Source organism: Salvelinus namaycush, chromosome 23 (assembly GCF_016432855.1).
Source record: "Salvelinus namaycush isolate Seneca chromosome 23, SaNama_1.0, whole genome shotgun sequence".
Taxonomy (NCBI): Eukaryota; Metazoa; Chordata; class Actinopteri; order Salmoniformes; family Salmonidae; genus Salvelinus; species Salvelinus namaycush.
In genome coordinates this window covers 6,562,001-6,584,516 of record NC_052329.1, presented here as the reverse complement: position 1 = coordinate 6,584,516, position 22,516 = coordinate 6,562,001, and the positions used below count along the sequence as shown (strand labels likewise).

The 22,516-nt window shown below is 42.1% G+C and overlaps 3 protein-coding genes across 5 annotated transcripts in view; 2 read left to right on the top strand and 1 right to left on the bottom strand.

Annotated features, from left to right (window-relative positions):
* Positions 1-7,354, top strand: LOC120018052 (intraflagellar transport protein 20 homolog). Of its 3 annotated transcripts, none has more exons than XM_038961011.1 (5): positions 1-122; positions 4,643-4,821; positions 5,097-5,182; positions 5,484-5,587; positions 6,344-7,354. In XM_038961011.1, exons 2-5 carry the CDS (start codon positions 4,695-4,697, stop codon positions 6,423-6,425), a joined length of 399 nt encoding a protein of 132 aa, XP_038816939.1. In that variant the 5' UTR covers positions 1-122; positions 4,643-4,694; the 3' UTR covers positions 6,426-7,354. The 3 variants fall into 3 exon arrangements, with proteins under 3 accessions (XP_038816939.1, XP_038816941.1, XP_038816940.1); XM_038961013.1 differs by having other exon boundaries at positions 4-122; positions 4,671-4,821; XM_038961012.1 differs by lacking the exon at positions 1-122 and adding an exon at positions 292-395.
* Positions 7,355-7,427: 73 nt separating this feature from the next.
* On the bottom strand, positions 7,428-9,060 carry tmem97 (transmembrane protein 97). Its single transcript, XM_038961010.1, has 3 exons — positions 8,819-9,060; positions 8,474-8,618; positions 7,428-8,000 (listed from the first exon to the last, which is right to left on the bottom strand). Exons 1-3 carry the CDS (start codon positions 8,933-8,935, stop codon positions 7,726-7,728), a joined length of 537 nt encoding a protein of 178 aa, XP_038816938.1. The 5' UTR covers positions 8,936-9,060; the 3' UTR covers positions 7,428-7,725.
* An 8,170-nt stretch (positions 9,061-17,230) lies between these two features.
* LOC120018939 (ubiquitin carboxyl-terminal hydrolase 32-like) overlaps positions 17,231-22,516 on the top strand; it is a 121,921-nt gene continuing 116,635 nt past the window's right edge. The window contains exon 1 of the mRNA XM_038962151.1: positions 17,231-17,419. Within this exon, the coding sequence (XP_038818079.1) occupies positions 17,362-17,419 (58 nt within the window). The 5' untranslated portion in view covers positions 17,231-17,361. The remainder of the gene's footprint in view (positions 17,420-22,516) is intronic.

The following is a 22,516-nucleotide window of genomic DNA, read 5'->3' as shown; positions in this document are numbered from 1 at the left end:
TCGCTCCCGGAAGGTACATCCCATGGCCAAACACAACTGTTTCCCTCGCACTGTCGCAGCCGGTCCCCTGTGGATTATGCCACATAATCACAACATTGATATCAAATTGAAATACATTTAAGGTAAGTGAAAGACTGACTTGAAGAGTTCTCACTTGTAGACAATAATGATTTGACTTTTGCACAGTTTGTAACCAGCAGCTCACGATGAAATGCCTAGTAGGCTAGCTAAAACAGTTAGCTAATGCTGCCTAGCTAGCCCTGTTACTGGCTGTTGCTAGCCTAGTTCCCTCCTCTATTATCCAGTTAGCCCATAACATTGACAGCCCGATGAGGGCATCAGGACAAGCTGTGATAAAGCTAATTAGCTTACTGTCTATCTAGATAGCAGGCTTGGTAAGTAACTATATATATATTTATTTTTTTACATTTGTGTAAGTAGTTAGTGAGAGCCCTTCTGGTTGTAAATTATAGCTAACGTTAGCTAGTTATAGAGAACGTTGCCAAAGAAGAAGCAGCTGGCTAGCGCAGATTAAAGGTTATTGCATATGTGCCAACAACTAATTATATCAGATAGTTAGCTAGTGATTAGTCAAAGGTCACAGAATCAAATGGTGAACAATATTTTCCTAACAAACGTTATCCCTGTCTGTCACAATACAAGACGGCATTCTCGCTTCTTTTCTCAACTCTTACTAATGTAGCATCGCTCGTTGTTAACGTTTTTTTAATTGTATAATTCTAATAAATGTAACAGTTGGACAATGGATGAAGATACTCAACTTTTTGAATATATTACATTAAATTCAAAAATAAAATGGGAGTTATATTGGAAAGACACCAAGAGATGATGACAAATATTTACACACTATTCATATTTACATAATCTTATATATACTGTACAGTTAAATTAGATCTATAGAAAGAGGTAATATTTACACAAATGTAAATCACCAATGATCTGTACAAATAAGTACCAATCCACAAATGTAAATCGCTATCCACAAAGGGGCAGCAAGTAGCCTAGTGGTTAGAGCGTTGGGCTAGTAACCGAAGGGTTGCTAGATCGAATCCTGAGCTGACAAGGTAAAAATCTGTCATTTTGCCCCTGAACAAGGCAGTTAACCCACTGTTCCTAGGCCGTCACAGTAAATAATAATTTGTTCTTAACTGACTTGCAATTCACTATTCACAAACATTTGTATTTGTAAATCGATATATTGCTTTGTAAATTTTTTATGACTGCAGAAATGCGGGTCATTTCCAAGGGCCTTAAGTAAAATGACTGCCATAAAGATTTGCACATAGGAGAGTTATGCACAAACATGACAGATAAGGCAAACCTGCAACTCCATATATGGAAGTGCTTGAGTCACCTGACAAAGTTCTCACGCGTAATCTTTATTTAACTAGACAAGTCAGTTTAGAACAAATTCTTATTTACAATGACATCCTACCCCAGCTAAAACCTAACACGGAGGACGCTGGGCCAATTGTGTGCCACCCTATGGGACTCCCAATCACAGCCAGTTGTGATACAGCCTGGAAACGAACCAGGGTCTGTAGTGACTCCTCTGAGATGCAGTGCCTTAGACCGCTGCGCCACTCGGGAGCCCACACCGCTTGCTTTTCGTGTGCGAGTGTTGCAAAAATAAATAAATGTACACATACATTATTCAATCATTGCATCCAAACTGCTCGTGCACGTCAGTAAGCGTCTGCGTAGGCAGGCGATTTAAATCTTGATGCGCTGCAACGATGTTTATATCCCAGGACAAATTTAGCTAGCAACAGCAAACTAGCTAGCTAAATTACCATGAATGTTTAATGTTTTTTGTGATTTAACGCACCGTCTCGACACTTACAGTACCAGTCAAAAGTTTGGACACCTACTCATTCCAGGGTTTATTTTGACTACTTTCTACATTGTAAAATAACAGTGAAGACATCAAAACCATGAAACAACACATATGGAATCATGTAGTAACCAAAAAAAAGTGTTAAACAAATCAAAATATATTTTATATTTGAGATTCTTCAAAGTAGCCACCCTTTGCCTTGATGACAGCTTTGCACACTCTTGGCATTCTCTCAACCAGCTTCATGAGATAGTCACCTGGAATGCATTTCACATAAAATGTTATTGGTCACACACGTGTTTAGCAGATGTTAATGCGGGTGTTGCGAAATGCTTGTGTTTCTAGCTTCAATGGTGCAGTAATATCTAACAATTTCACAACATATACCCAAAACACACAAATCTAAGTAAAGGAATGGAATATATAAATATATGGACGAGCAATGTCAGAGTGGCATAGACTAAGATACAGTAGAATAGTATAGAATGCAGTATATACATAAGAGATGAGTAATGCAAGATATGTAAACATTATTAAAGTGGCCAATGATTTCAAGTCTGTGTATATAGGCAGCAGCCTCTCTGTGCTAGTGATGGCTATTTAACAGTCTGATGGCTTTAAGATAGAAGTTGTTTTTCAGTCTCTCAGTCCCAGCTTTAATGCACCTGTACTGACCTCGCCTTCTGGTTGATAACGGGGTGAACAGGCAGTGGCTCGGGTGGTTGTTGTCCTTGATCTTTTTCAATTAACAGGTTCCACAAATTAAGTTAATTTGTGGAATTTCTTTCCTTCTTAATGCGTTTGAGCCAATCAGTTATGTTGTGACAAGGTAGGGGTGATATACAGAAGATAGCCCTATTTGGTAAAAGACCAAGTCCATATTATGGCAAGAACAGCTCAAATAAGCAAAGAGAAATGACAGTCCATCATTACCTTAAGATATGAAGGTCAGTCAATCTGGAAAATGTCAGGTACTTTGAAAGTTCCATCAAGCACTATGATGAAACTGGCTCTCATGAGGACCGCCACAGGAAATGAAGTTACCTCTGCTGCAGAGGATAAGTTCATTAGAGTTAACAGCCTCAGAAATTGCAGCCCAAATAAATGCTTCACAGAGTTCAAGTAACAGACACATCTCAAATTCAACTGTTCAGAGGAGACTGTGAATCAGTCATGCCTTCATGGTCGAATTGCTACAAAGAAACCACTACTAAAGGTCACCAATAAGAAGAAGACATGCTTGGGCCAAGAAACACGAGCAATGAACATTAGCCCAGTGGAAATCTGTTCGATGATTCCAAATTTTAGATTTTTGCTTCCAACCGCCGTGTCTTTGTGAGATGCAGAGTAGGTTAATGTATGATCTCTGCATGTGTGGTTCCCACCATGAAGCATGGAGGAGGTGTGATGTTGTGGGGGTGCTTTGCTGGTGACACTGTCAGTGATTTATTTAGAATTCCAGGCACACTTAACCAGCATGGCTACCACAGCATTCAGCAGTGATACGCATCCCATCTGGTTTGCGCTTAGTGGGACTATCATTTGTTTTTCAACAGGACAATGACCCAACACCTCCAGGCTGTGTAAGGGCTATTTGACAAGAAGAAGAGTCAATGCTGCATCAGATGACCTGGCTTCCTCATCAAAATTGATGTGTAGGATGAATTGGACCGCAGAGTGAGGGAAAAGGAGTCAACAAGTGCTCAGCATATTTGGGAACTCCTCCAAGACTGTTGGAAAAGCATTCCATGTGAAGCTGGTTGAGAGAATGCCAAGTGTGAAAAGCTGTCATCAAAGCAAAGGGTGGCTACTTTGAAGAATCTAAAATATATTTTGATTTGTCCACACTTTTGACTGGTATTGTACATGCTGTCTAGACCGGGCGCGCGTGCGTCTGCATGTTGATTTTGTCCATCCACACCAGACGCAATCAGGACACGCAGGTGGAAATATCAAAGCAAACATTCATGCCAATTTAGCTAGCTAGCTTGCTGTTGTTAGCTAATTTATCCTGGGATAAAACATTGGGTTGTTATTTTACCTGAAATGCACAAGGTCCTCTACTCTGACAATTAATCCACAGGTAAAAGGGTAAACCAAGTTTGTTTCTAGTAATCTCTCCTTCAGGCTTCTTCTTCTTTGGACTTTATATGGCGGTTGGCAACCAACTTTAAGGTACATTACCACTACCAACTGGACTGGAGTGTGAACCTCCAGTTCATCTTTCACCCACGTGGGTATATGTTCCTATAAACCAATGAGGATGTAACGCGAGTGGTGTGGTCAGCATGTTAGCGTTCTTTTAGAATCAACGGAAAGACAATATATTCCATTGTGCCCATTTCACCCGTTCCCGGGGTGTGTTTGACAGGTCATTAGAAACATTTCTGCGGTCGTAATATTAACGGGGGGGAAAACGACAGGCACAAGCAAGAGTGTTAAAGAGCCACAGGGGTAAAATGAAAGCAATTGATACAGCGAGATTTAAGTGCCAAGTGGATTTTAGCACTCCTCACACAGGAAATAGATGACTGAAGAAGACAGACCTTCAGGTAGGCGGGGCATGCCCGGTGCTATACTAATGTGACAGACCTGACTAAAAATAATACAAGTCCACAAGTTGTCTTTCACCTATTCCTCCCTTTTAGATCAAATGCAGATGAGGAAAGGAAGCCACTTTAGACTGTTGAGATGCTTGATAAATAAAGGTTAAATAATATATATATTTTTTTAAAGCATCTGTATATCCATGGCATCTCATGGTATTAATGCTGTGTTTTTCAGCCCCCCCCCTCCCCTCTCTATAACCCAGCTCTTGGAGACAGGTCTTGTGGCCATGGCGAAAGACCCGTTGGGTGAAGCTGGTCTTCATTTTGATGAGCTCAACAAGCTACGGGTGCTGGAACCAGAAGTGGACCAGAAGACCAGGGAGCTCAAGGAGGAGTGTGAAGACTTTGTTGACAGTAAGAGCAGTCCATTTAGCTTCTGTTCTGTGTCCCAAATGGCACCATATTCCCTATATATAGTGGGCCCTGGGCAAAATTATTGCACTATATAGGGAATAGTGTGCCAGTTGGACTTTACCCATTGGTGTTAAGTTTCATGACTTGCATAGAATATTGTGGAGATGTCCACTCGCACATGTTCTTAATGTTAAAACTGTGTTCTTCAAATGTTGTTGACACCTAATTTACCAAATAGTGTTTTACTAACTTTCGTGCATTCATTCAATACATAGAAATCAGCCAGTTCCAGAACGTAGTGGGTGGTCTCATTGAGCTGGTGGATGAATTGGCAAAAGAGGCAGAGACAGAAAAGATGAAGGTAAGGGGTTGTGAGTTTCTTAGTCCATCTTTACAGGGCTCAGACACACACACACAGATGCCATACTTTTTGTTCACTCGTTTCAAAGTCAATTGTTTTCAACGTGTCAGTCAGATCAACGTGACCGCTGGCTCTACAATCTGCTTATCTGCAAGCAATTTCTGGTTGAAAACAAAACGGTGTACTTTGACTGCTAGCTAGCTAGGCCACTGAGTACACTTGCTGCACTTTTCCGTGGGAATGACCTGAGGGATTCTTATCTGGGTGAACAACATGCTGCTGCACTGCCTCCTTCTCCCAGGCTATTGGAGCCAGGAACCTGTTGAAGTCTGTGGCCAAGCAGAGGGAGGCCCAGCAACAGCAGCTCCAGGCCCTGATAGCAGAGAAGAAGATGCAGCTGGAGAGGTAAGAAGAATTGTAGCTTGGTCCCAGATCTGATCTCGCTAGCCTGGTCCCAGATCTGTTTGTGCTTTTGCCCAATCCATTGTCAAGCCAAACATGTTTGGGAGGACAATTCCATAAGGAGTTGGCAAGAGCGCAGAAACAGACTGGTACCCAGGCTATATTAAAGAGACCAGAAACAGTCTGGCACCCAGGCTATATTAAAGAGACCAGAAACAAACTGGCACCCAGGATATATTAAAGATACTAGAAACAGACTGGCACCCAGGCTATATTAAAGAGACTAGAAACAGACAGGTACCCAGGCTATATTAAAGAGGCCAGAAACAGACTGGCACCCAGGCTATATTAAAGAGACTACAAACATACTGGTACCCAGGCTATATTAAAGAGACCAGAAACAGACCGGCACCCAGGCTATATTAAAGAGACCAGAAACAGACTGGTACCCAGGCTATATTAAAGAGACCAGAAACAGACTGGCACCCAGGCTAAGACTAATTTGTTTTTTTCAATCTTGTTCTGATGACAGTTGATTGGTCAAATGTGCCTCGAGGGCAGAAACGAAGGTGTTTGGTAAAATGTATTAGGCAAGAAATGTACGACTGAGGTCAAGTCTCTTTGTGAAATCAATAACGATGTGGAAATCTATTTAGTTAGTGTCTCATTCTCAGTGGTTGACCTTAAAGTCAGTCAATTATTTAGTCAGTTAATTACTGGGGTTTAATTAAGTTTGTGTTTGTTTGTAATCTATTCCAGGTATCGCATTGAGTATGAAGCTCTCTCCAAAGTGGAGGCTGAGCAGAAGGAGTTTATTGAACAGTTCATTCTGCAGAAATAAGGCCCGAAGTGTGTGTCTGTGTGTGTGTTAGTGACCATGTTTCCAGGGTGCCTGTATTGTTTTCTATGGGTGATATCCACTACACTATGGGTTAACGGGAATCACTCATCTGAACACAATAACCTCTCTTACACTTCACAAGCAATCCAAAACTGTTCCAACTAAAACACAGGTTTGGCCCAGACACCAACAGACAGACTACATGCAAAGTTAGAAGACCATGTATAACACCATCAAATGTTCCTCACTAGCAGGTGTCTAAGTGACAATCCCCCCCCCCCCCCCCCCCCAGTTATCTATTTTTAGCATTTAAGTGTTGGAATGCTTGAATATAGTTCAAACCTGAGGCTCTATAGGTGTCATGCCTTTCACAACACTACAGTATGTCAGTCAACCAAATGGGGAAGAAAGCTATTTATATATATATATGAAGGAATTTATTTATACTATTTAATACTGAATAATTACTCTGTATAGATAGTTTTATTACCTTTTCTACAAGTGGAAAAAACAAAGTACAGTATGTGCATGTTACTGTAAATAATTTCATGATTTTGAAAACAATTAATTTTATTTTTGCTGTGTGTTGCGCCCGCCCCCCCCCCATTTGTATCTTAATTCTGTTTACATCTAAGGTACGAATATGTTCAAGGTTTTATAATTTCACCTTTGTCTGTGGTACTACACCAACACATTTACCCTCAGGTGGCTTATTGGAATTTCAGGCCAGTGTTTAAAAAAACATTTAAAAGTAAAGTGCATTTCAAAGGTATATTATACATTTTATGTTTACAGTAAATATCAAGACATTAGAAAATATGAGCATCCTCTGCATTCATCTTATCCATGTTAAAAGTTAGTATACCAACTTAGTGGACCAACTTCATCAAAAGATGAGATATACTTGAATAAAAAGGATTTGCACATTTTGATTCTCTTGGTGTCAACATTCTTGACTATTGCTAATCTGTGATGCTCAAAACATATTAATTGTTAAGAATGTTTAAAATAACTATGATGTTTTATTGACTTTGAAATGTACCAATTGACAATTCATCACTTGAGGAGAAGAAAAAAATCACTATGAAAATGAGTACTGTAGACTAGAGGTATGATAGCCTGGACAGACAGCCGGGTCACAGCTTGAGATTCAGAATGTACAGGTGGATTAGTAGCCTGAGTGCCAATCTGTTTGTGCCATCATGCCAACTCCTTGTCAAACCAAACAGGTGACAAGGACAGCAATGGAGTTGGACAATAGCACAAACAGACTGTTACTCAGGCTAGAAATGAGTGTGTTTTATTTGATCTTCTTGGCCTTAGCTGAGCCCTTTCCTCCCTGAGTGTTGGTGTTGTAAGCTGAGCTGAAGAGCATTGTGAACAGCAGCATCAGAGGAATCAGGAGGTACGGAGCGTAGATGGCTGCCAGGGTGTAGCGCTCCTTCTGGGTCTGGGGGCCAGGGTGGGGCTCTGTGGGGAAGGGGTAGTAGAGGATGTGGGCTAGGATGGGGACCAGGGTGGTGACTACGTGGGTGGAATACACAATGGCTGGAGTCCTGATCCACTTGCAGCCTCCTGGAAGAGAGGATGGTTGATGGAACAGAATTAGGTTGATTACCTCAGTGTTATGACAGACTTACCTGCCTTGTCGTCATGTCTGATTTTATGACAACGTCGGTGTCCTATTCCCTATATAGTGCACTACTTTATAATCAGGGCCCTGGTCAAAAGTAGTGGGACAGGGAATTGGGTGCCATTTGGGATAAATGTACTGATAGAGGGGTGTTAAGGAATGGGCATCCGCTAGAGGTCACACTTGAGTTACACATGACTAAATTACTATCTACAACGTGCCAAATCAAACGTATCTTGCAACATGGGCTTAAATGTTGTAATTCCAAATACCACAGATTTTTACATTAGTTTGCTAGCCAATATGGGTCGTCCCAAATGCCACCCTATTCCCTATGTAGTGCACTAGTTTTGACCTCTTTCGTCCAAAGTACTGAACTAAAGGGCCATTTGGGATGAATCCCATGTTATCTGACCTTTCAGGAAGGCGTATGCAGCTATGGGGAAGAAAGGGGTTTGGACCAGGGCCTCGCAGAAGATGAAGGACTTGAACCAGGTGGGGGGATCCAGCATCATGGGGTCTCTGAACTCAGCCCCATACCATCTCAAAACATCTTTCAGCTGTAAAATATAGATATATTTGTAAACACTCAATGTTGCATCACTATAGGCACATTGGTTGTTACAAGTGATTTCCAACCCCCCCCCCCCAAAAGAAATATGGTGATATGATGCAGTCACCGTAACCCACTACAAACTTTCCTGCAAGGACCTACTACTACACACTAGTCAATTAAACATGTCAAACTTAACGTCGTTACCTGTTGAGGATACATCTGTGCAGGCAGCAACGCTTGAAGATCAATGAATAATGTAATAGGAATGTGAGAAGCAAAATAAAAGACAAATATAATTTCTAATACACGAAGAATACCCATATTGTATCAAAGGAAAGACACACCAAAAATATAAACAGCTATCTAAGCTTTAATTTAGATTTTTATCGAGAACGCATGCGAATTTGACAACGTTGAAAGAAAAGGGGGATAGGCTAGTGTCGTGGCAACGCATGTTGGATGGTTCGATTCTATTGGCCCTTTTGCTTGGTTGATCTAGCTGAGGGGCGGTACTGAATCTGTAGGCTCTGTTAAACAGGTAGCAACCTTCCTTCCTCGACCAGTAATTATTTCAAGCCTAGGGAGGTAGATAAATAGAATTGAACCAGGCTCTATAGTATAAAATTACACGTCATTTTAGCGCGACACTCAATTCTTCATTGCTGTGACTTGCTTGCTAGTTGAGATTTCTGACCATGTTAAGCTGCGTTTAATTTAATTTATGTCGGTTTGATCGCGAGGGAGGCACTAGTAATGTCTGCAGTTTTCGGGTTGGCTATTTGTTTCAAGTGTATTAGTCCATAAATAAATCTCTTTGACAAAATTGGTCATCTCTCCCATGTCTTATTCGACTAGTTGTTCTGAAATGTTTATTGCTTGCCTACATTTTACTCCCTTTATGTTTAATATAACACACATACATGAATTATTCATTTCGGTTGCCTATTTTGTGGAGCGATGGGTAACGATGCTTCGTGGGTGTCAGTTGTTGATGTGTGCAGAGGGTCCCTGGTTCGAGCCCAGGTAGGGGCGAGGAGAGGAACGGAACCTAAACTGTGCCACAGAAAGTATTTGACTCTAGCCACAAAATCAAGGAAATTTGAAGGGGGGGGATTTCGGCAAGGCTATTTTGTTGACTTGATTATTCACATCATTCTTAGCTAAGTGGTATAGTCGTGCGTTTCAATGGACATTGTTAATTCTGTCCATCTACTCCGATTTCAGAGCACTCACGCAGAATAATTGATGAATTTACAAACGCTGGGCTGGACAACGCCCGTTGAATATGGCCGGTTGTCAGTAAACGTTGGCAAAAAAAGAGTAATTCAATTGTTGCCAGCAGCACATTTACAGTAAAATGGTCAGAGTGAGGTGTTCTCTCATTTGTGTCTGGAAGTAGCTAGCCAACGTTAGCCAGTTAGCTTGGGTGCTTGACTGCTGTTGAATGCACGGATCAACCCTACTTCTCTGCCAGAGCGTCTAGTGTGCGCACACTGAATGCTCTGAGAGAAAAACGCTCTGAATTTACAAATGGACAATCTGACAAAGGTATGGATTTACGAACTTCAAGAGGGAACTCTGGGACTCGAGATTTAATTTACAAAGACGCGAAATTGTAAAATGTTTAGCTAGTCATTTGTTATGCTAACAAGCTAGCAAGAGGTTGCATAGCAACAGCATCAATTTCCGGTAGACAGGCGAAGCTCTAGTACACTCAACTGAAACGACACTGTTTGTTTACAGTATACTAAAATGAACTAACAGTATATAGTATATACTCATTAAGTATGTAGTATACAGTATGTTAGTATGGGTATTCGAACACAGCTACGGAGAGATGCTACCAAGACTGGGTGTTCTAACTGTAATGACTTGAATGAGGTCACTGAGAAGAAGCGTCAACAGGGAACCAAGCCCACCAGGTAGAGGTAGGGGTGCCAAGAAGAGTTGCAATGCCTCTTCAAAGGCCCCCTGAGAAGAACATTATGGTTGAGGTAGCTATAACACTATAACGTTACCTCTATAATTCTATAGCTAGAACGCTGTCTAATTTCTGAGACATTGACTCTTGCTATATTAACCAGCAGCTTATACAGCCATCGATTACCATTGCATTTCTATCAGAAACCTGTATGTATGGTGGTGGTATATGTTTGTAATGTTTCTGATCTATGCATGAACGTGTGTGTGCGACACCTAGCCCCCACACTCACTGTAGTAAAATACTTGTATTTAAACGTGTAATAGTGTTCACAATATGTTCATAATATAGGTCTAATGACTGCTCCATATTATTTTGCAGGTTGTCATTACATACGACCCAAAATTGAATCATTCAAAACCAAGAGTTGCTTTCCCTGACAACAAGGAGTGGAAGCAGAAGAGGAAGGTAATTGCTTGAGAATTTTCCGGGAATGATTAATAACTTGGCAATGAGCAACGTGGCCACCTTTGCAAAGTTAGCCTTGACACCGTATCCCAAGAAATCAGAAAGCAGATTGTAAAGAAAATGCAAGCTGAGGCCAAATCATATGCATTCCTGTTTTTTTAACCTTGCATCTTGAGTAGTACCTTGTTGTAACGCTTTTCTTCCTCTTCTGATGAGGAATATGAAAGATCGGACCAAAACGCAGCGTGGTAAGTGTCCATGTTACTTTAATAGAACAGAACACGAAAAACACAAAATAACAAAGTGAAATAACAACGAAAATCGAAACAGTCCTGAATGGTGAAACAAACCCAAAACAGGAAACAACTACCCACAAACACAGGTGGGAACAGGCTACCTAAGTATGGTTCTCAATCAGAGACAACGATTGACAGCTGCCTCTGATTGGGAACCATACCAGGCCAAACACATAGATATACAAAACAAGGACAACATAGATCACCAGACATAGAATGCCCACCCAAACCCAAAAGGAAGAGGACTCTAATGAAAGGGAGAAAGAGGACTCTGTTGAAAGGGAGGAAGAGGACTCTAATGCGTCAGGACTACCGGGCATGATGACTCCTTGCTGTCCCCAGTCCACCTGGCCTTGCTGCTGTTCCAGTTTCAACTGTTCTGCCTGCGGCTATGGAACCCTGACCTGTCCACTGGACGTGCTACCTGTCCCAGACCTGCTGTTTTCAACTCTCTAGAGACCGCAGGAGCGGTAGAGATACTCTTAATGATCGGCTATGAAAAGCCAACTGATATTTACTCCTGAGGTGCTGACTTGCTACACCCTCGATAACTACTGTGATTATTATTATTTGACCATGCTGGTCATTTATGAACATTTGAACATCTTGGCCATGTTCTGTTATAATCTCCACCCGGCACAGCCAGAAGAGGACTGGCCACCCCTCATAGCCTGGTTCCTCTCTAGGTTTCTTCCTAGGTTTTGGCCTTTCTAGGGAGTTTTTCCTAGCCACCGTGCTTCTACACCTGCATTGCTTGCTGTTTGGGGTTTTAGGCTGGGTTTCTGTACAGCACTTCGAGATATTAGCTGATGTACGAAGGGCTATATAAAATAAACTTGATTTGATTTGATCTAATGAAAGGGAGGAGGAGGACCCTGATGAACCCTGATGAAAGGGAGGAGGAGGACTCTGATAGAACAGTGGAGACTGAAAACATTGGAATGAACCTCACCTGTGAGAGTGATTAGAGAATGTTTTCAGAGAGGATGTCTGTAGATTACAGATCTAGGCCAAGGCTACATCTCTGAACAATCGTAGTTCACAAAACGATAAAACCTTTGAACTGTACTTAATGGTCATAATATGGTCATAAATATGACATGACACTTATACTGACATCTTGAGTCCATGTGCAGGGGTACGAGGTAGTTGTGGTAGATATGTACATATAGGTAGGGATAGTTGAGGTAGATATGTACAGTTGAAGTCGGAAGTTTACATACACTTAGGTTGGAGTCATTAAAAGTCGTTTTTCAACCACTCCACAAATTTCTTGTTAACAAACTATAGTTTTGGCAAGTCGGTTAGGACATCTACTTTGTGCACGACACAAGTCATTTTTTTAACAATTGTTTACAGACATATTCTTTCACTTATAATTTACTGTATCACAATTCCAGTGGGTCAGAAGTTTACATACACTAAGTTGACTGTGCCTTTTATCAGCTTTGAACATTCCAGAAAATTATGTCATGGCTTTAGAAGCTTCTGATAAGGCTAATTGACATCATTTGAGTCAATTGGAGGTGTACCTGTGGATGTATTTTAAAGCCTACCTTCAAACGCAGTGCCTCTTTGCTTGACATCATGGGAAAATCAAACGAAATTAGCCAAGACCTCAGAAAAAATATTGTAGAGCTCCACAAGTCTGGTTCATCCTGAAGGTACCACGTTCATCTGTACAAGCAATAGTACGCAAGTATAAACACCATGGGACCACGCAGCCGTCATACCGCTCAGGAAGGAGACGCGTTCTGTCTCCTAGAGATGAACGTACTTTGGTGCGAAAAATGCAAATCAATCCCAGAACAACAGCAAAGGACTTTGTGAAGATGCTGGAGGAAACAGGTACAAAATTATCTATCCACAGTAAAACGAATCCTATATCAACATAACCTGAATGGCCGCTCAGCAAGGAAGAAGCCACTGCTCCAAAACCGCCATATAAATGCCAGACTACGGTTTGCAACTGCACATTGGGACAAAGATCATACTTTTTGGAGAAATGTCCTCTGGCCTGATGAAACAAAAATAGAACTGTTTGGCCATAATGGCAGCATCATGTTGTGGGGGTGCTTTGCTGCAGGAGGGACTGGTGCACTTCACAAAATAGATGGCATCATGAGGCTGGAAAATTATGTGGATATATTGAAGCAACATCTCAAGACATCAGTCAGGAAGTTAAAGCTTGGTCGCAAATGAGTCTTCCAAATGGACAATGACCCTAAGCATACTTCCAGTGTTGTGGCAAAATGTCTTAAGGACAACAAAGTTCAAGGTATTGGAGTGGCCATCACAAAGCCCTGACCTCAATCCTGTAGAAAATATGTGGGCAGAACTGAAGAAGTGTGTGCGAACAAGGAGGCCTACAAACCTGACTCAGTTACTCCAGCTCTGTCAGGAGGAATGGGCCAAAATTCACCCAACTTATTGTGGGAAGCTTGTGGAAGGCTACCCGAAACGTTTGACCCAAGTTAAACAATTTAAAGGCAATGCTACCAAATACTAATTGAGTGTATGTAAACTTCTGACGCACTGGAAATGTGATGAAAGAAATAAAAGCTGAAATAAATCATTCTCTCTACTATTATTCTGACATTTCACCTTCTTAAAATAAAGTGGTTATCCTAACTGACCTAAGACAGGAAATTTTTACTCAGATTAAATGTCAGACAAAAAACTGAGTTTAAATGTATTTGTCTAAGGTGTATGTAAACTTCTGACTTCAACTGCACATATAGGTAGGGATAAAGTGACTAGGCAGCAGGATAGATAATAAACAGCAGCGTATGCAATGAGTCAAAAGAGGAAGTGCGAAAAGGGTCAATGCAGATAGTCCGGGTAGCTATTGGTTAACTATTTATTGACTTATCACATAAGCTGCTGTAACTGTTTATTATCTATCCTGCTGCCTAGTCACTTTATCCCTACCTATATTTACATATCTACGTCAACTATCCCTACCTATATTTACATATCTACCTCAATTACCTTATACCTCTACACATGGACTCAGTACTGGTACCCGTGTATACAGACCAAGTTATCGTTACACATTCTGTATTTATTCCTTGTGTTAATATTTCTCTCTCAACATTGTTGGGAAGGTCTTCTACATCTGCATTGCTTGCTGTTTGGGGTTTTAGGCTGGGTTTCTGTACGGCACTTTGTGACATCGGCTGATGTAAAAAGGGCTTTTATAAATACATTTATGTTTGAGTCTACACCTGTTGTTTACAAAGCATTTGACAAATAACATTTGATTTGATTTAGCAGTCTTTTAACTTGGGGGTAGAAGATGTTCAGGGTCCTGTTGGTTCCAAACTTGGTGCATCGGTACCACTTGCCGTGCGGTAGCAGAGAGACCAGTCTATGACTTGGGTGGCTGGGGTCTTTGACAATTTTTAGGGCCTTCCTCTGACACCGCCTGGTATAGAGGTCTTGGATGGCAGGGAGCTCGGCCCCAGTGATGTACTGAGCCGTACGCACTACCCTCTGTAGCAACTTGCGGTCGGATGCCAAGCAGTTGCCATACCAAGCGGTGATGCAGTCAGTCAAGATGCTCTCAATGGTGCATCTGTAGAACGTTTTGAGGATCTGAGGGCCCATGCCAAATCTTTTCAGCCCTCTTCGCGACTGTGAACATGTCTTACTGATGTGGACACCCAAGGAACTTGAAGCTCTCGGCCAGCTCCACTACAGCTACGTCAATGTGGATAAGGACATGCTTGGCCCTCCATTTCCTGTAGTTCTGTAATCCTTCTTTGTCTTGCTGATGTTGAGGGAGAGGTTGTTGTCCTGGCACCACACTGCCAGGTCTCTGACCTCCTCCCTTATAGGCTGTCTCATCATCGTTGTGTCTTCGATAAACTTAATGATGATCTTGGAGTCGTGCACGGCTAAGCAGTCGTGGGTGAACAGGAGGGGACTAAGCATGCACCCCTGAGGGGGGCCCAGTGTTGAGGGTCGGCATAGCGGGTATGTTGTTGCCTACCCTCACGACTTGGGGGCAGCCCGTCAGCAGGTCCAGGATCCAGTTGCAGAGTCAGAAGTCAAGTGACAACAGTGTAATTTTCCATGTATTGGAAACACAGGAGGTTTGGTGGCAGCTAAATTGGGGAGGACCGGCTTGTGGTAATGTCTGGAGAGGAGTGAGTGGAATGGTTTCCATGTGTTTGATGTCTTTCCAGCCATTATTATGAGCGTCCTCCCCTCAGCAGCCTCCTCTGATTGGAAATAGTTAGATATACCACCGGAGGGGTATACTACAAAGCAAGCTAGATCTAGTCAGGGTTTTCTAAAGCTAGCCAGCTTCAGTTATCTTCACATTCCAGCTCAGGCTTGATCTGTACTACTACAGTGGGTTGCTTGTGTAACCAATGTGAAATGGCTAGCTAGGTAGCGGTGGTGCGTGCTAACAGCCTTTCAGTCGATGACGTCGCTTGCTCTGAGACTTGAAGTAGTGGTTCCCCTTGCTCTGCAAGGGCCGTGGCTTTTGTGGAGCGATGGGTAACGATGCTTCGTGGGTGACTGTTGTTGATGTGTGCAGAGGGTCCCTGGTTCGCGCCCGTGTCTGGGCGAGGGGACGGTCTAAAGTTATACTGTTACACTTGTCCATCTGCCGCTAAATCTAGCAGGGTTGTAACTGCGTGCGCATGTCATACGTGGCTAGTCGAACGCAGAACTCTTCATTGAGGCAATGCTTAAACATCAATCCATGGGCAAAACTGTGCCACCTTTTCATTTTTCCGAAATCAAAATGAAAGACAAATTGTCTTGCAAATTCATCAGAATATTGTGTGAAGTAGACTTTTAGAAGTGCTGTCTTCATGTGATTACTTTAGTGTAGTTATCAATGCAAGACCACCTATTTCCCCACTCATATCGATAAAATCATACGAATGTTTTACTGTGCGTAAAGTTTCAAATGAATTTTTCATTACTAAATGTGCAATGTGATAGGTATTTTAACATTACAATTCAAAACACAAACACGTTTGATTAATAAAATATTTTATCAAACGAAGTGGATGATGATGCAGTCTTTGCGAGAGAGAATCTGATTTCATTGGTCATCAACACGCCGTTTGGACACTTTATTCCGGATAAATGTAGTTAGCCCTGAGTTAGTCTGCCTCGGAGCAGGTTAGATCTGAATGATTCGTTGCTATAGAAATTAACCTGGCTAAAAGGCAAGCCACTTTCGTACTACCGGTTATCCCGTTGTTGAACTGAGTTGACCAAAGTTACCGTTGCTAACTCCTCAAACTACATTCGTAGTATAGGCCTCAGATAGGTATACTTTAATAAAAATATGTTTGTTCATCTTGTTTTGGTGTCAACATTCTTGAGTATTGCTGATCTATGCAAGTGATTAGATATTGTAGATAATCATGTTTAATTACACATACAAGCATGCATACAGCACATAAAAGAGAAGTTATTAATTAAAATAGCGAAAAAACGAGTGTATCCAATGCAACGTGATACAGTATTATTAGACCAATTGTTAGACAAATAACTTTCACACTTTAGTAGAGTCTAGACAAGCGTTACCTTATGCAATGCATATTCTGCTAACTTTATGATGAAACCTTTTCAACTATATCCACAAGGGAGAGCCAGAGACAAGGACAGCTTTGACAGTTTTACAAAATTGTAACATTGTAGGTTAAAGTAGGACAAGACAGACCCAAAACTGTATTATTGTGTGAAACAATTTGGCAATATAGCGTTGCAAAAATGTTACATTGGGGGTAATGGGCAACATATTTGTAACAGCATCTGAAAGCTGGCTGTATTTTATTGTTTATCTCATGCGCATAAACCGTAAAAAGACACATTTGCGCAACCATTTCATGTTAACCAATCAAGTGACCCAAGGAATCCCGATCATGTGACCGTAGCCAGCATGGAGGCGTAGGCGACGAGAGGCGTCATTCGTTGAAAACACAGCAAGTCACTTCGCTGGTAACGGATTTCGCAAGAAGCGGACAAGGCAACAGGCACCGTTCATACTCTCAACATTTTATTTTCTCACATCTTAGTGAAATGAGGGCAACATGGGTGCAAAGGATTCAAGGATAGGTTTCCTTTCGTATGACGAGGCCATTAAACGAGGTAAGCTAACTACTGTAGTCGCTAGAGATGGGTTGTCTAGTCAACGAAACCAGTTGTGAGAGAGTGTCATGCGAAGACGGTGGAACTTGCTTTCTCATGCCATGTTCATGTTCGCTGCAAGGCTGTGCGGCTAGCTAGGCTGTGTTGCTTAATATCACATTGACAAGTTTATTGCTAGTGAACCGTTGAGGTAGCTGTCATTGTCAAGTGTTTCAGAACAAACTGCCGTCTGGAATCAAAGCATTGAATTTTAACAATGGTATGTGTATATATATATATATATATATATATATATATAGTGAAGGCCACACAATATTTGTGATTATGTTGGGAAAAGATCGCTCTGGGGATAACGTTAACTACGTGAATGTGTATCACTGTTTATCAATCAGGCGCTGCCCACATCAACAAACACAGAGAGAGGGAGTGATAACAAGCTTGATCCGTGAATAACCAAGATAACATTTTCTACTTGTGTCTGCTAGATCTCACACGGCATAACTCATCTAGTCTACTGTACGAGTTGATTAGCGACCTTTTTTTGTCAACATTTTCTTTTACATTATTATTTTTTTTTAACCGTTTTTGAGCCAATCAGTATATAGAGAGAAAGCATGAGATGTCAGCTGTGTTCTTGTACTAGGCCGGCAGGATGTATTTCTCTCTTAAGATCAGATATTGAGACAATTATCACAAGGGCATTGCAGAGGTTAGACCCGGATAGATGTAGCCTCGTACCAGCCAAAAATGTTTTTACGATCAAATATTGAATCAAATTTGTTATAGTTCTGAGTATCCATCTGTTAGTTTGTTCATTGATGTAAGACTCGGGTGAATATCTATCAGGAAGCTCTTGAAAATATCTTATTCGATTAGGTGATACTTGCTGTACTTTGGTCTCTGCAGTCATAACAACTGAACTTTGCCTACCAAGATTCATTAGCTAAATGTGTTACACATTGAGTTCTGTAACTGTGACCTCGTATGGTAATGTGCATTTAGACCCATTGCCCTTTACAATTTGTGGTGTAGGACTGAAGGACTATATTCCAGTAGTGATTGCAGGAAGTTAGCCTATTTCTGTTTTGCTGAATGTTTCATGTGCTGTTTATTCCTGGCAATTAAACTGCATTGAATGGTCCACTGACTGACGGATTGCCTGACTGTCTGACTGATTGCCTGGCCTTTGGAAGGGACTGTTTACCTAATTAGCTAGTCCCTCCCATCCTCTTTCAATCTACTGTAGGCTATCAACCAATCACATTTATTTATAAAGCCCGTTTTACATCAGCAGATGTCAAAGTGCTTATACAGAATCCCAGCCTAAAACCCCAATGAGCAAGCAATGCAGATGTAGAAGCACAGTGGCTAGGAAAAACTCCCTAGAAAGGTAGGAACCTAGGAAGAAACATAGAGAGAGGAACCAGGCTGTGAAAGGTGGCTAGTCCTCTTCTTCTGGCTGTGCCCGGTGGAGATTTTAACAGTACATGGGCATTAAGCCCAGATCATTCTTCAAGATGTTCATAGATGACCAACAGGGTCAAACAATAATCACAGTGCTTATATAGGGTGTAAAAGGTCAACACCTCAGGATTAAATGTCAGTTGGCTTTTCATAGCTGAACGTTCAGAGGTCGAGAGAGAGTGTCGAAACAGCAGGTCCGGGACAAGGACCGCTGAACAGGTCAGGCTTCCATAGCTGCAGGCAGAACAGCAGAAACTGTATCAGGAGAACAGATTTATTACATCAGATAGGACAGACTCACCCACGCTCCCTGGCACAGACTATTTTAGAATAGATACAGGAGACTGAGACAGGGAAGGTCGGGGGACACTGTGGCCCTGTCCAACGATACCCCCGGACAGGACCAACCAAAGCACAGCCCCAACACCATCAGAGGGATATCGACAGAACACCCACTTACTACCCTGAGACAAGGTGGAGTATAGCTCACGAAGATCTCCCCTACTGCACGAGCCTGAGGGGGCGCAAAACCGGACAGGAAGATTACATCAGTGACTCAACCCACTATAGTCGTGTATAGCAAAAAAAAGCCTGGCACAACGTGATTTTAATTTTTAAAATGTATTTATTTAACCTTTTTATTTATCTAGGCATGTCAGTTAAGAACAAATTCTTATTTACAATGACTGCCTACACCGCCCAAACCCGGACGACGCTGGGCCAATTGTGCGCCACCCTATGGGACTCCCAATCACGGCCTGTTGTGATACAGCCTGGATTCGAACCAGTGGTAGGCTTGATTACCAACAACGACGAGACGGCCTACAGGGAGGAGGTGAGGGCCCTCGGAGTGCGGTGTCAGGAAAATAACCTCACACTCAATGTCAACAAAACAAAGGAGATGATCGTGGACTTCAGGAAACAGCAGAGGGAGCACCCCCCTATCCACATCGACGGGACAGTAGTGGAGAAGGTGGAACATTTTAAGTTCCTCGGTGTACACATCACGGACAAACTGAAATGGTCCACCCACACAGACAGCGTGGTGAAGAAGGCGCAGCAGCGCCTCTTCAACCTCAGGAGGCTGAAGAAATTCGGCTTGTCACCAAAAACACTCACAAACTTTTACAGATTCACAATCGAGAGCATCCTGTCGGGCTGTATCACCGCCTGGTACAGCAACTGCTCCGCCTACAACCGTAAGGCTCTCCAGAGGGTAGTGAGGTCTGCACAACGCATCACCGGGGGTAAACTACCTGCCTTCCAGGACACCTACACCACCCGATGTCACAGGAAGGCCAAAAAGATCATCAAGGACAACAACCACCCGAGCCACTGCCTGTTCACCCCGCTATCATCCAGAAGGCGAGGTCAGTACAGGTGCATCAAAGCTGAGACAGAAGCTGTTTTTCAGTCTTTCAATCTCAAGGCCATCAGACTGTTAAACAGCCATCACTAACTTTGAGTGGCTGCTGCCAACATACTGACTCAAATCTATAGCCACTTTAAAAATAAAAAATGTATGTAATAAGTGTATCACTAGCCACTTTAAACAATGCCACTTTATATAATGTTTACATACCCTACATTACTCATCTCATATGAATATACTGTACTCTATACCATCTACTGCATCTTGCCTATGCCGTTCTGTACCATCACTCATTCATATATCTTTATGTACATATTCTTTATCCCTTTACACTTGTGTGTATAAGGTAGTTGTTGTGAAATTGTTAGGTTAGATTACTTGTTAGATATTACTGCACGGTCGGAACTAGAAGCATAAGCATTTCGCTACACTCGCGTTAACATCTGCTAACCATGTGTGTGTGACAAATAACATTTGATTTGATTTGGGTGTCTGTAGTGACGCCTCTTACACTGAGATGCAGTGCCTTAGACACCCCTCCTAGGCTACATGGTGACATTAGACACAGCCAAGCATTCCTCTGATTCCCATTCTATATGATCATATGTTATAAAGCACACCAAGCCCATGGAATCACCTATATCCTATCTACCGGGTGGTCACAGGACGGGTGGTCACAGGACGGGTGGTCACAGGATGGGTGGTGTGACTGAAATAAGCAGAAAGGAAATTGGAGCTGTTCTCATGGCGACATAGTGTGATGTCTGTTGCTAAACAACTAAAGTAAGCCTACACTGTGCTTTTCTTTAGCGAGCAGACAGTCACGTGTTGATTCTCTCTGTTCTTCCCATTGTAGGAGTCGGAGAACAATTAGGCTGATCTAGCTGAAGACTTGATCTAACCAAATAGGTGCGATAGGTTAGGCGGCCTAGATGTTGTTGTCATTTACAGTTGAAGTCGGAAGTTTACATGCACCTTAGCCAAATACATTTAAACTCAGTTTTTCACCATTCCTGACATTTAATCCTAGTAAAAATTCCCGGTCTTAGGTCAGTTAGGATCACCACTTTATTTTAAGAATGTGAAATGTCAGAATAATAGTAGAGAGAATGATTTATTTATTTCATCACATTCCAAGTGGGTCAGAAGTTTACATACACTCAATTAGTATTTGGTAGCATTGCCTTTAAATTGTTTAACTTGGGTCAAATGTTTCGGGTAGCCTTCCACAAGCTTTCCACAAGCTTTCCACAATAAGTTGGGTGAATTTTGGTCCATTCCTCCTGACAGAGCTGGTGTAACTGAGTTAGGTTTGTAAGCCTCCTTGCTCTGCCCACATATTTTCTATAGGATTGAGGTCAGGGCTTTGTGATGGCCACTCCAATACCTTGACTTTGTTGTCCTTAAGCCATTTTGCCACAACTTTGGAAGTATGTCCAAAGGTCATTGTCCATTTGGAAGACCCATTTGCGACCAAGCTTTAACTTCCTGACTGATGTCTTGAGATGTTGCTTCTATATATCCACATAATTTTTCTTCCTCATGAAGCCATCTATTTTGTGAAGTGCACCAGTCCCTCCTGCAGGAAAGCACCCCCACAACATGATGCTGCCCCCCGTGCTTCACGGTTGGGATGGTGTTCTACGGCTTGCAAACCTCCCCCTTTTTCCTCCAAACATAACAATGGTCATTATGACCAAACAGTTCTATTTTTGTTTCATCAGACCAGAGGACATTTCTCCAAAAAGTACGATCTTTGTCCCCATGTGAAGTTGCAAACTGTAGTCTGGCTTTTTTATGGCGGTTTTGGAGCAGTGGCTTCTTCCTTGCTGAGCGGTCTTTCAGGTTATGTCGATATAGGACTCGTTTTACTGTGGATATAGATACTCTTTTACCTGTTTCCTCCAGCATCTTCACAAGGTCCTTTGCTGTTTGTTCTGGGATTGATTTGCACTTTTCGCACCCAAGTACGTTCATCTCTAGGAGACAGAACGCGTCTCCTTCCTGAGCGGTATGACGGCTGCGTGGTCCCATGGTGTTTGTACTTGTGTTACCTTCAGGCATTTGGCAATCGCTTCCAAGGATGAACCAGACTTGTGGATGTTTATTATTTTTTCTGAGGTCTTGGCTGTTTCCTTTTGCATGACATCATGGGAAAATCAAAGAGACACTGAGTTTGAAGGTAGGCCTTGACATGCATCCAGAGGTACACCTCTAATTGACTCAAATGATGTCAATTAGCCTATCGGAAGCTTCTAATG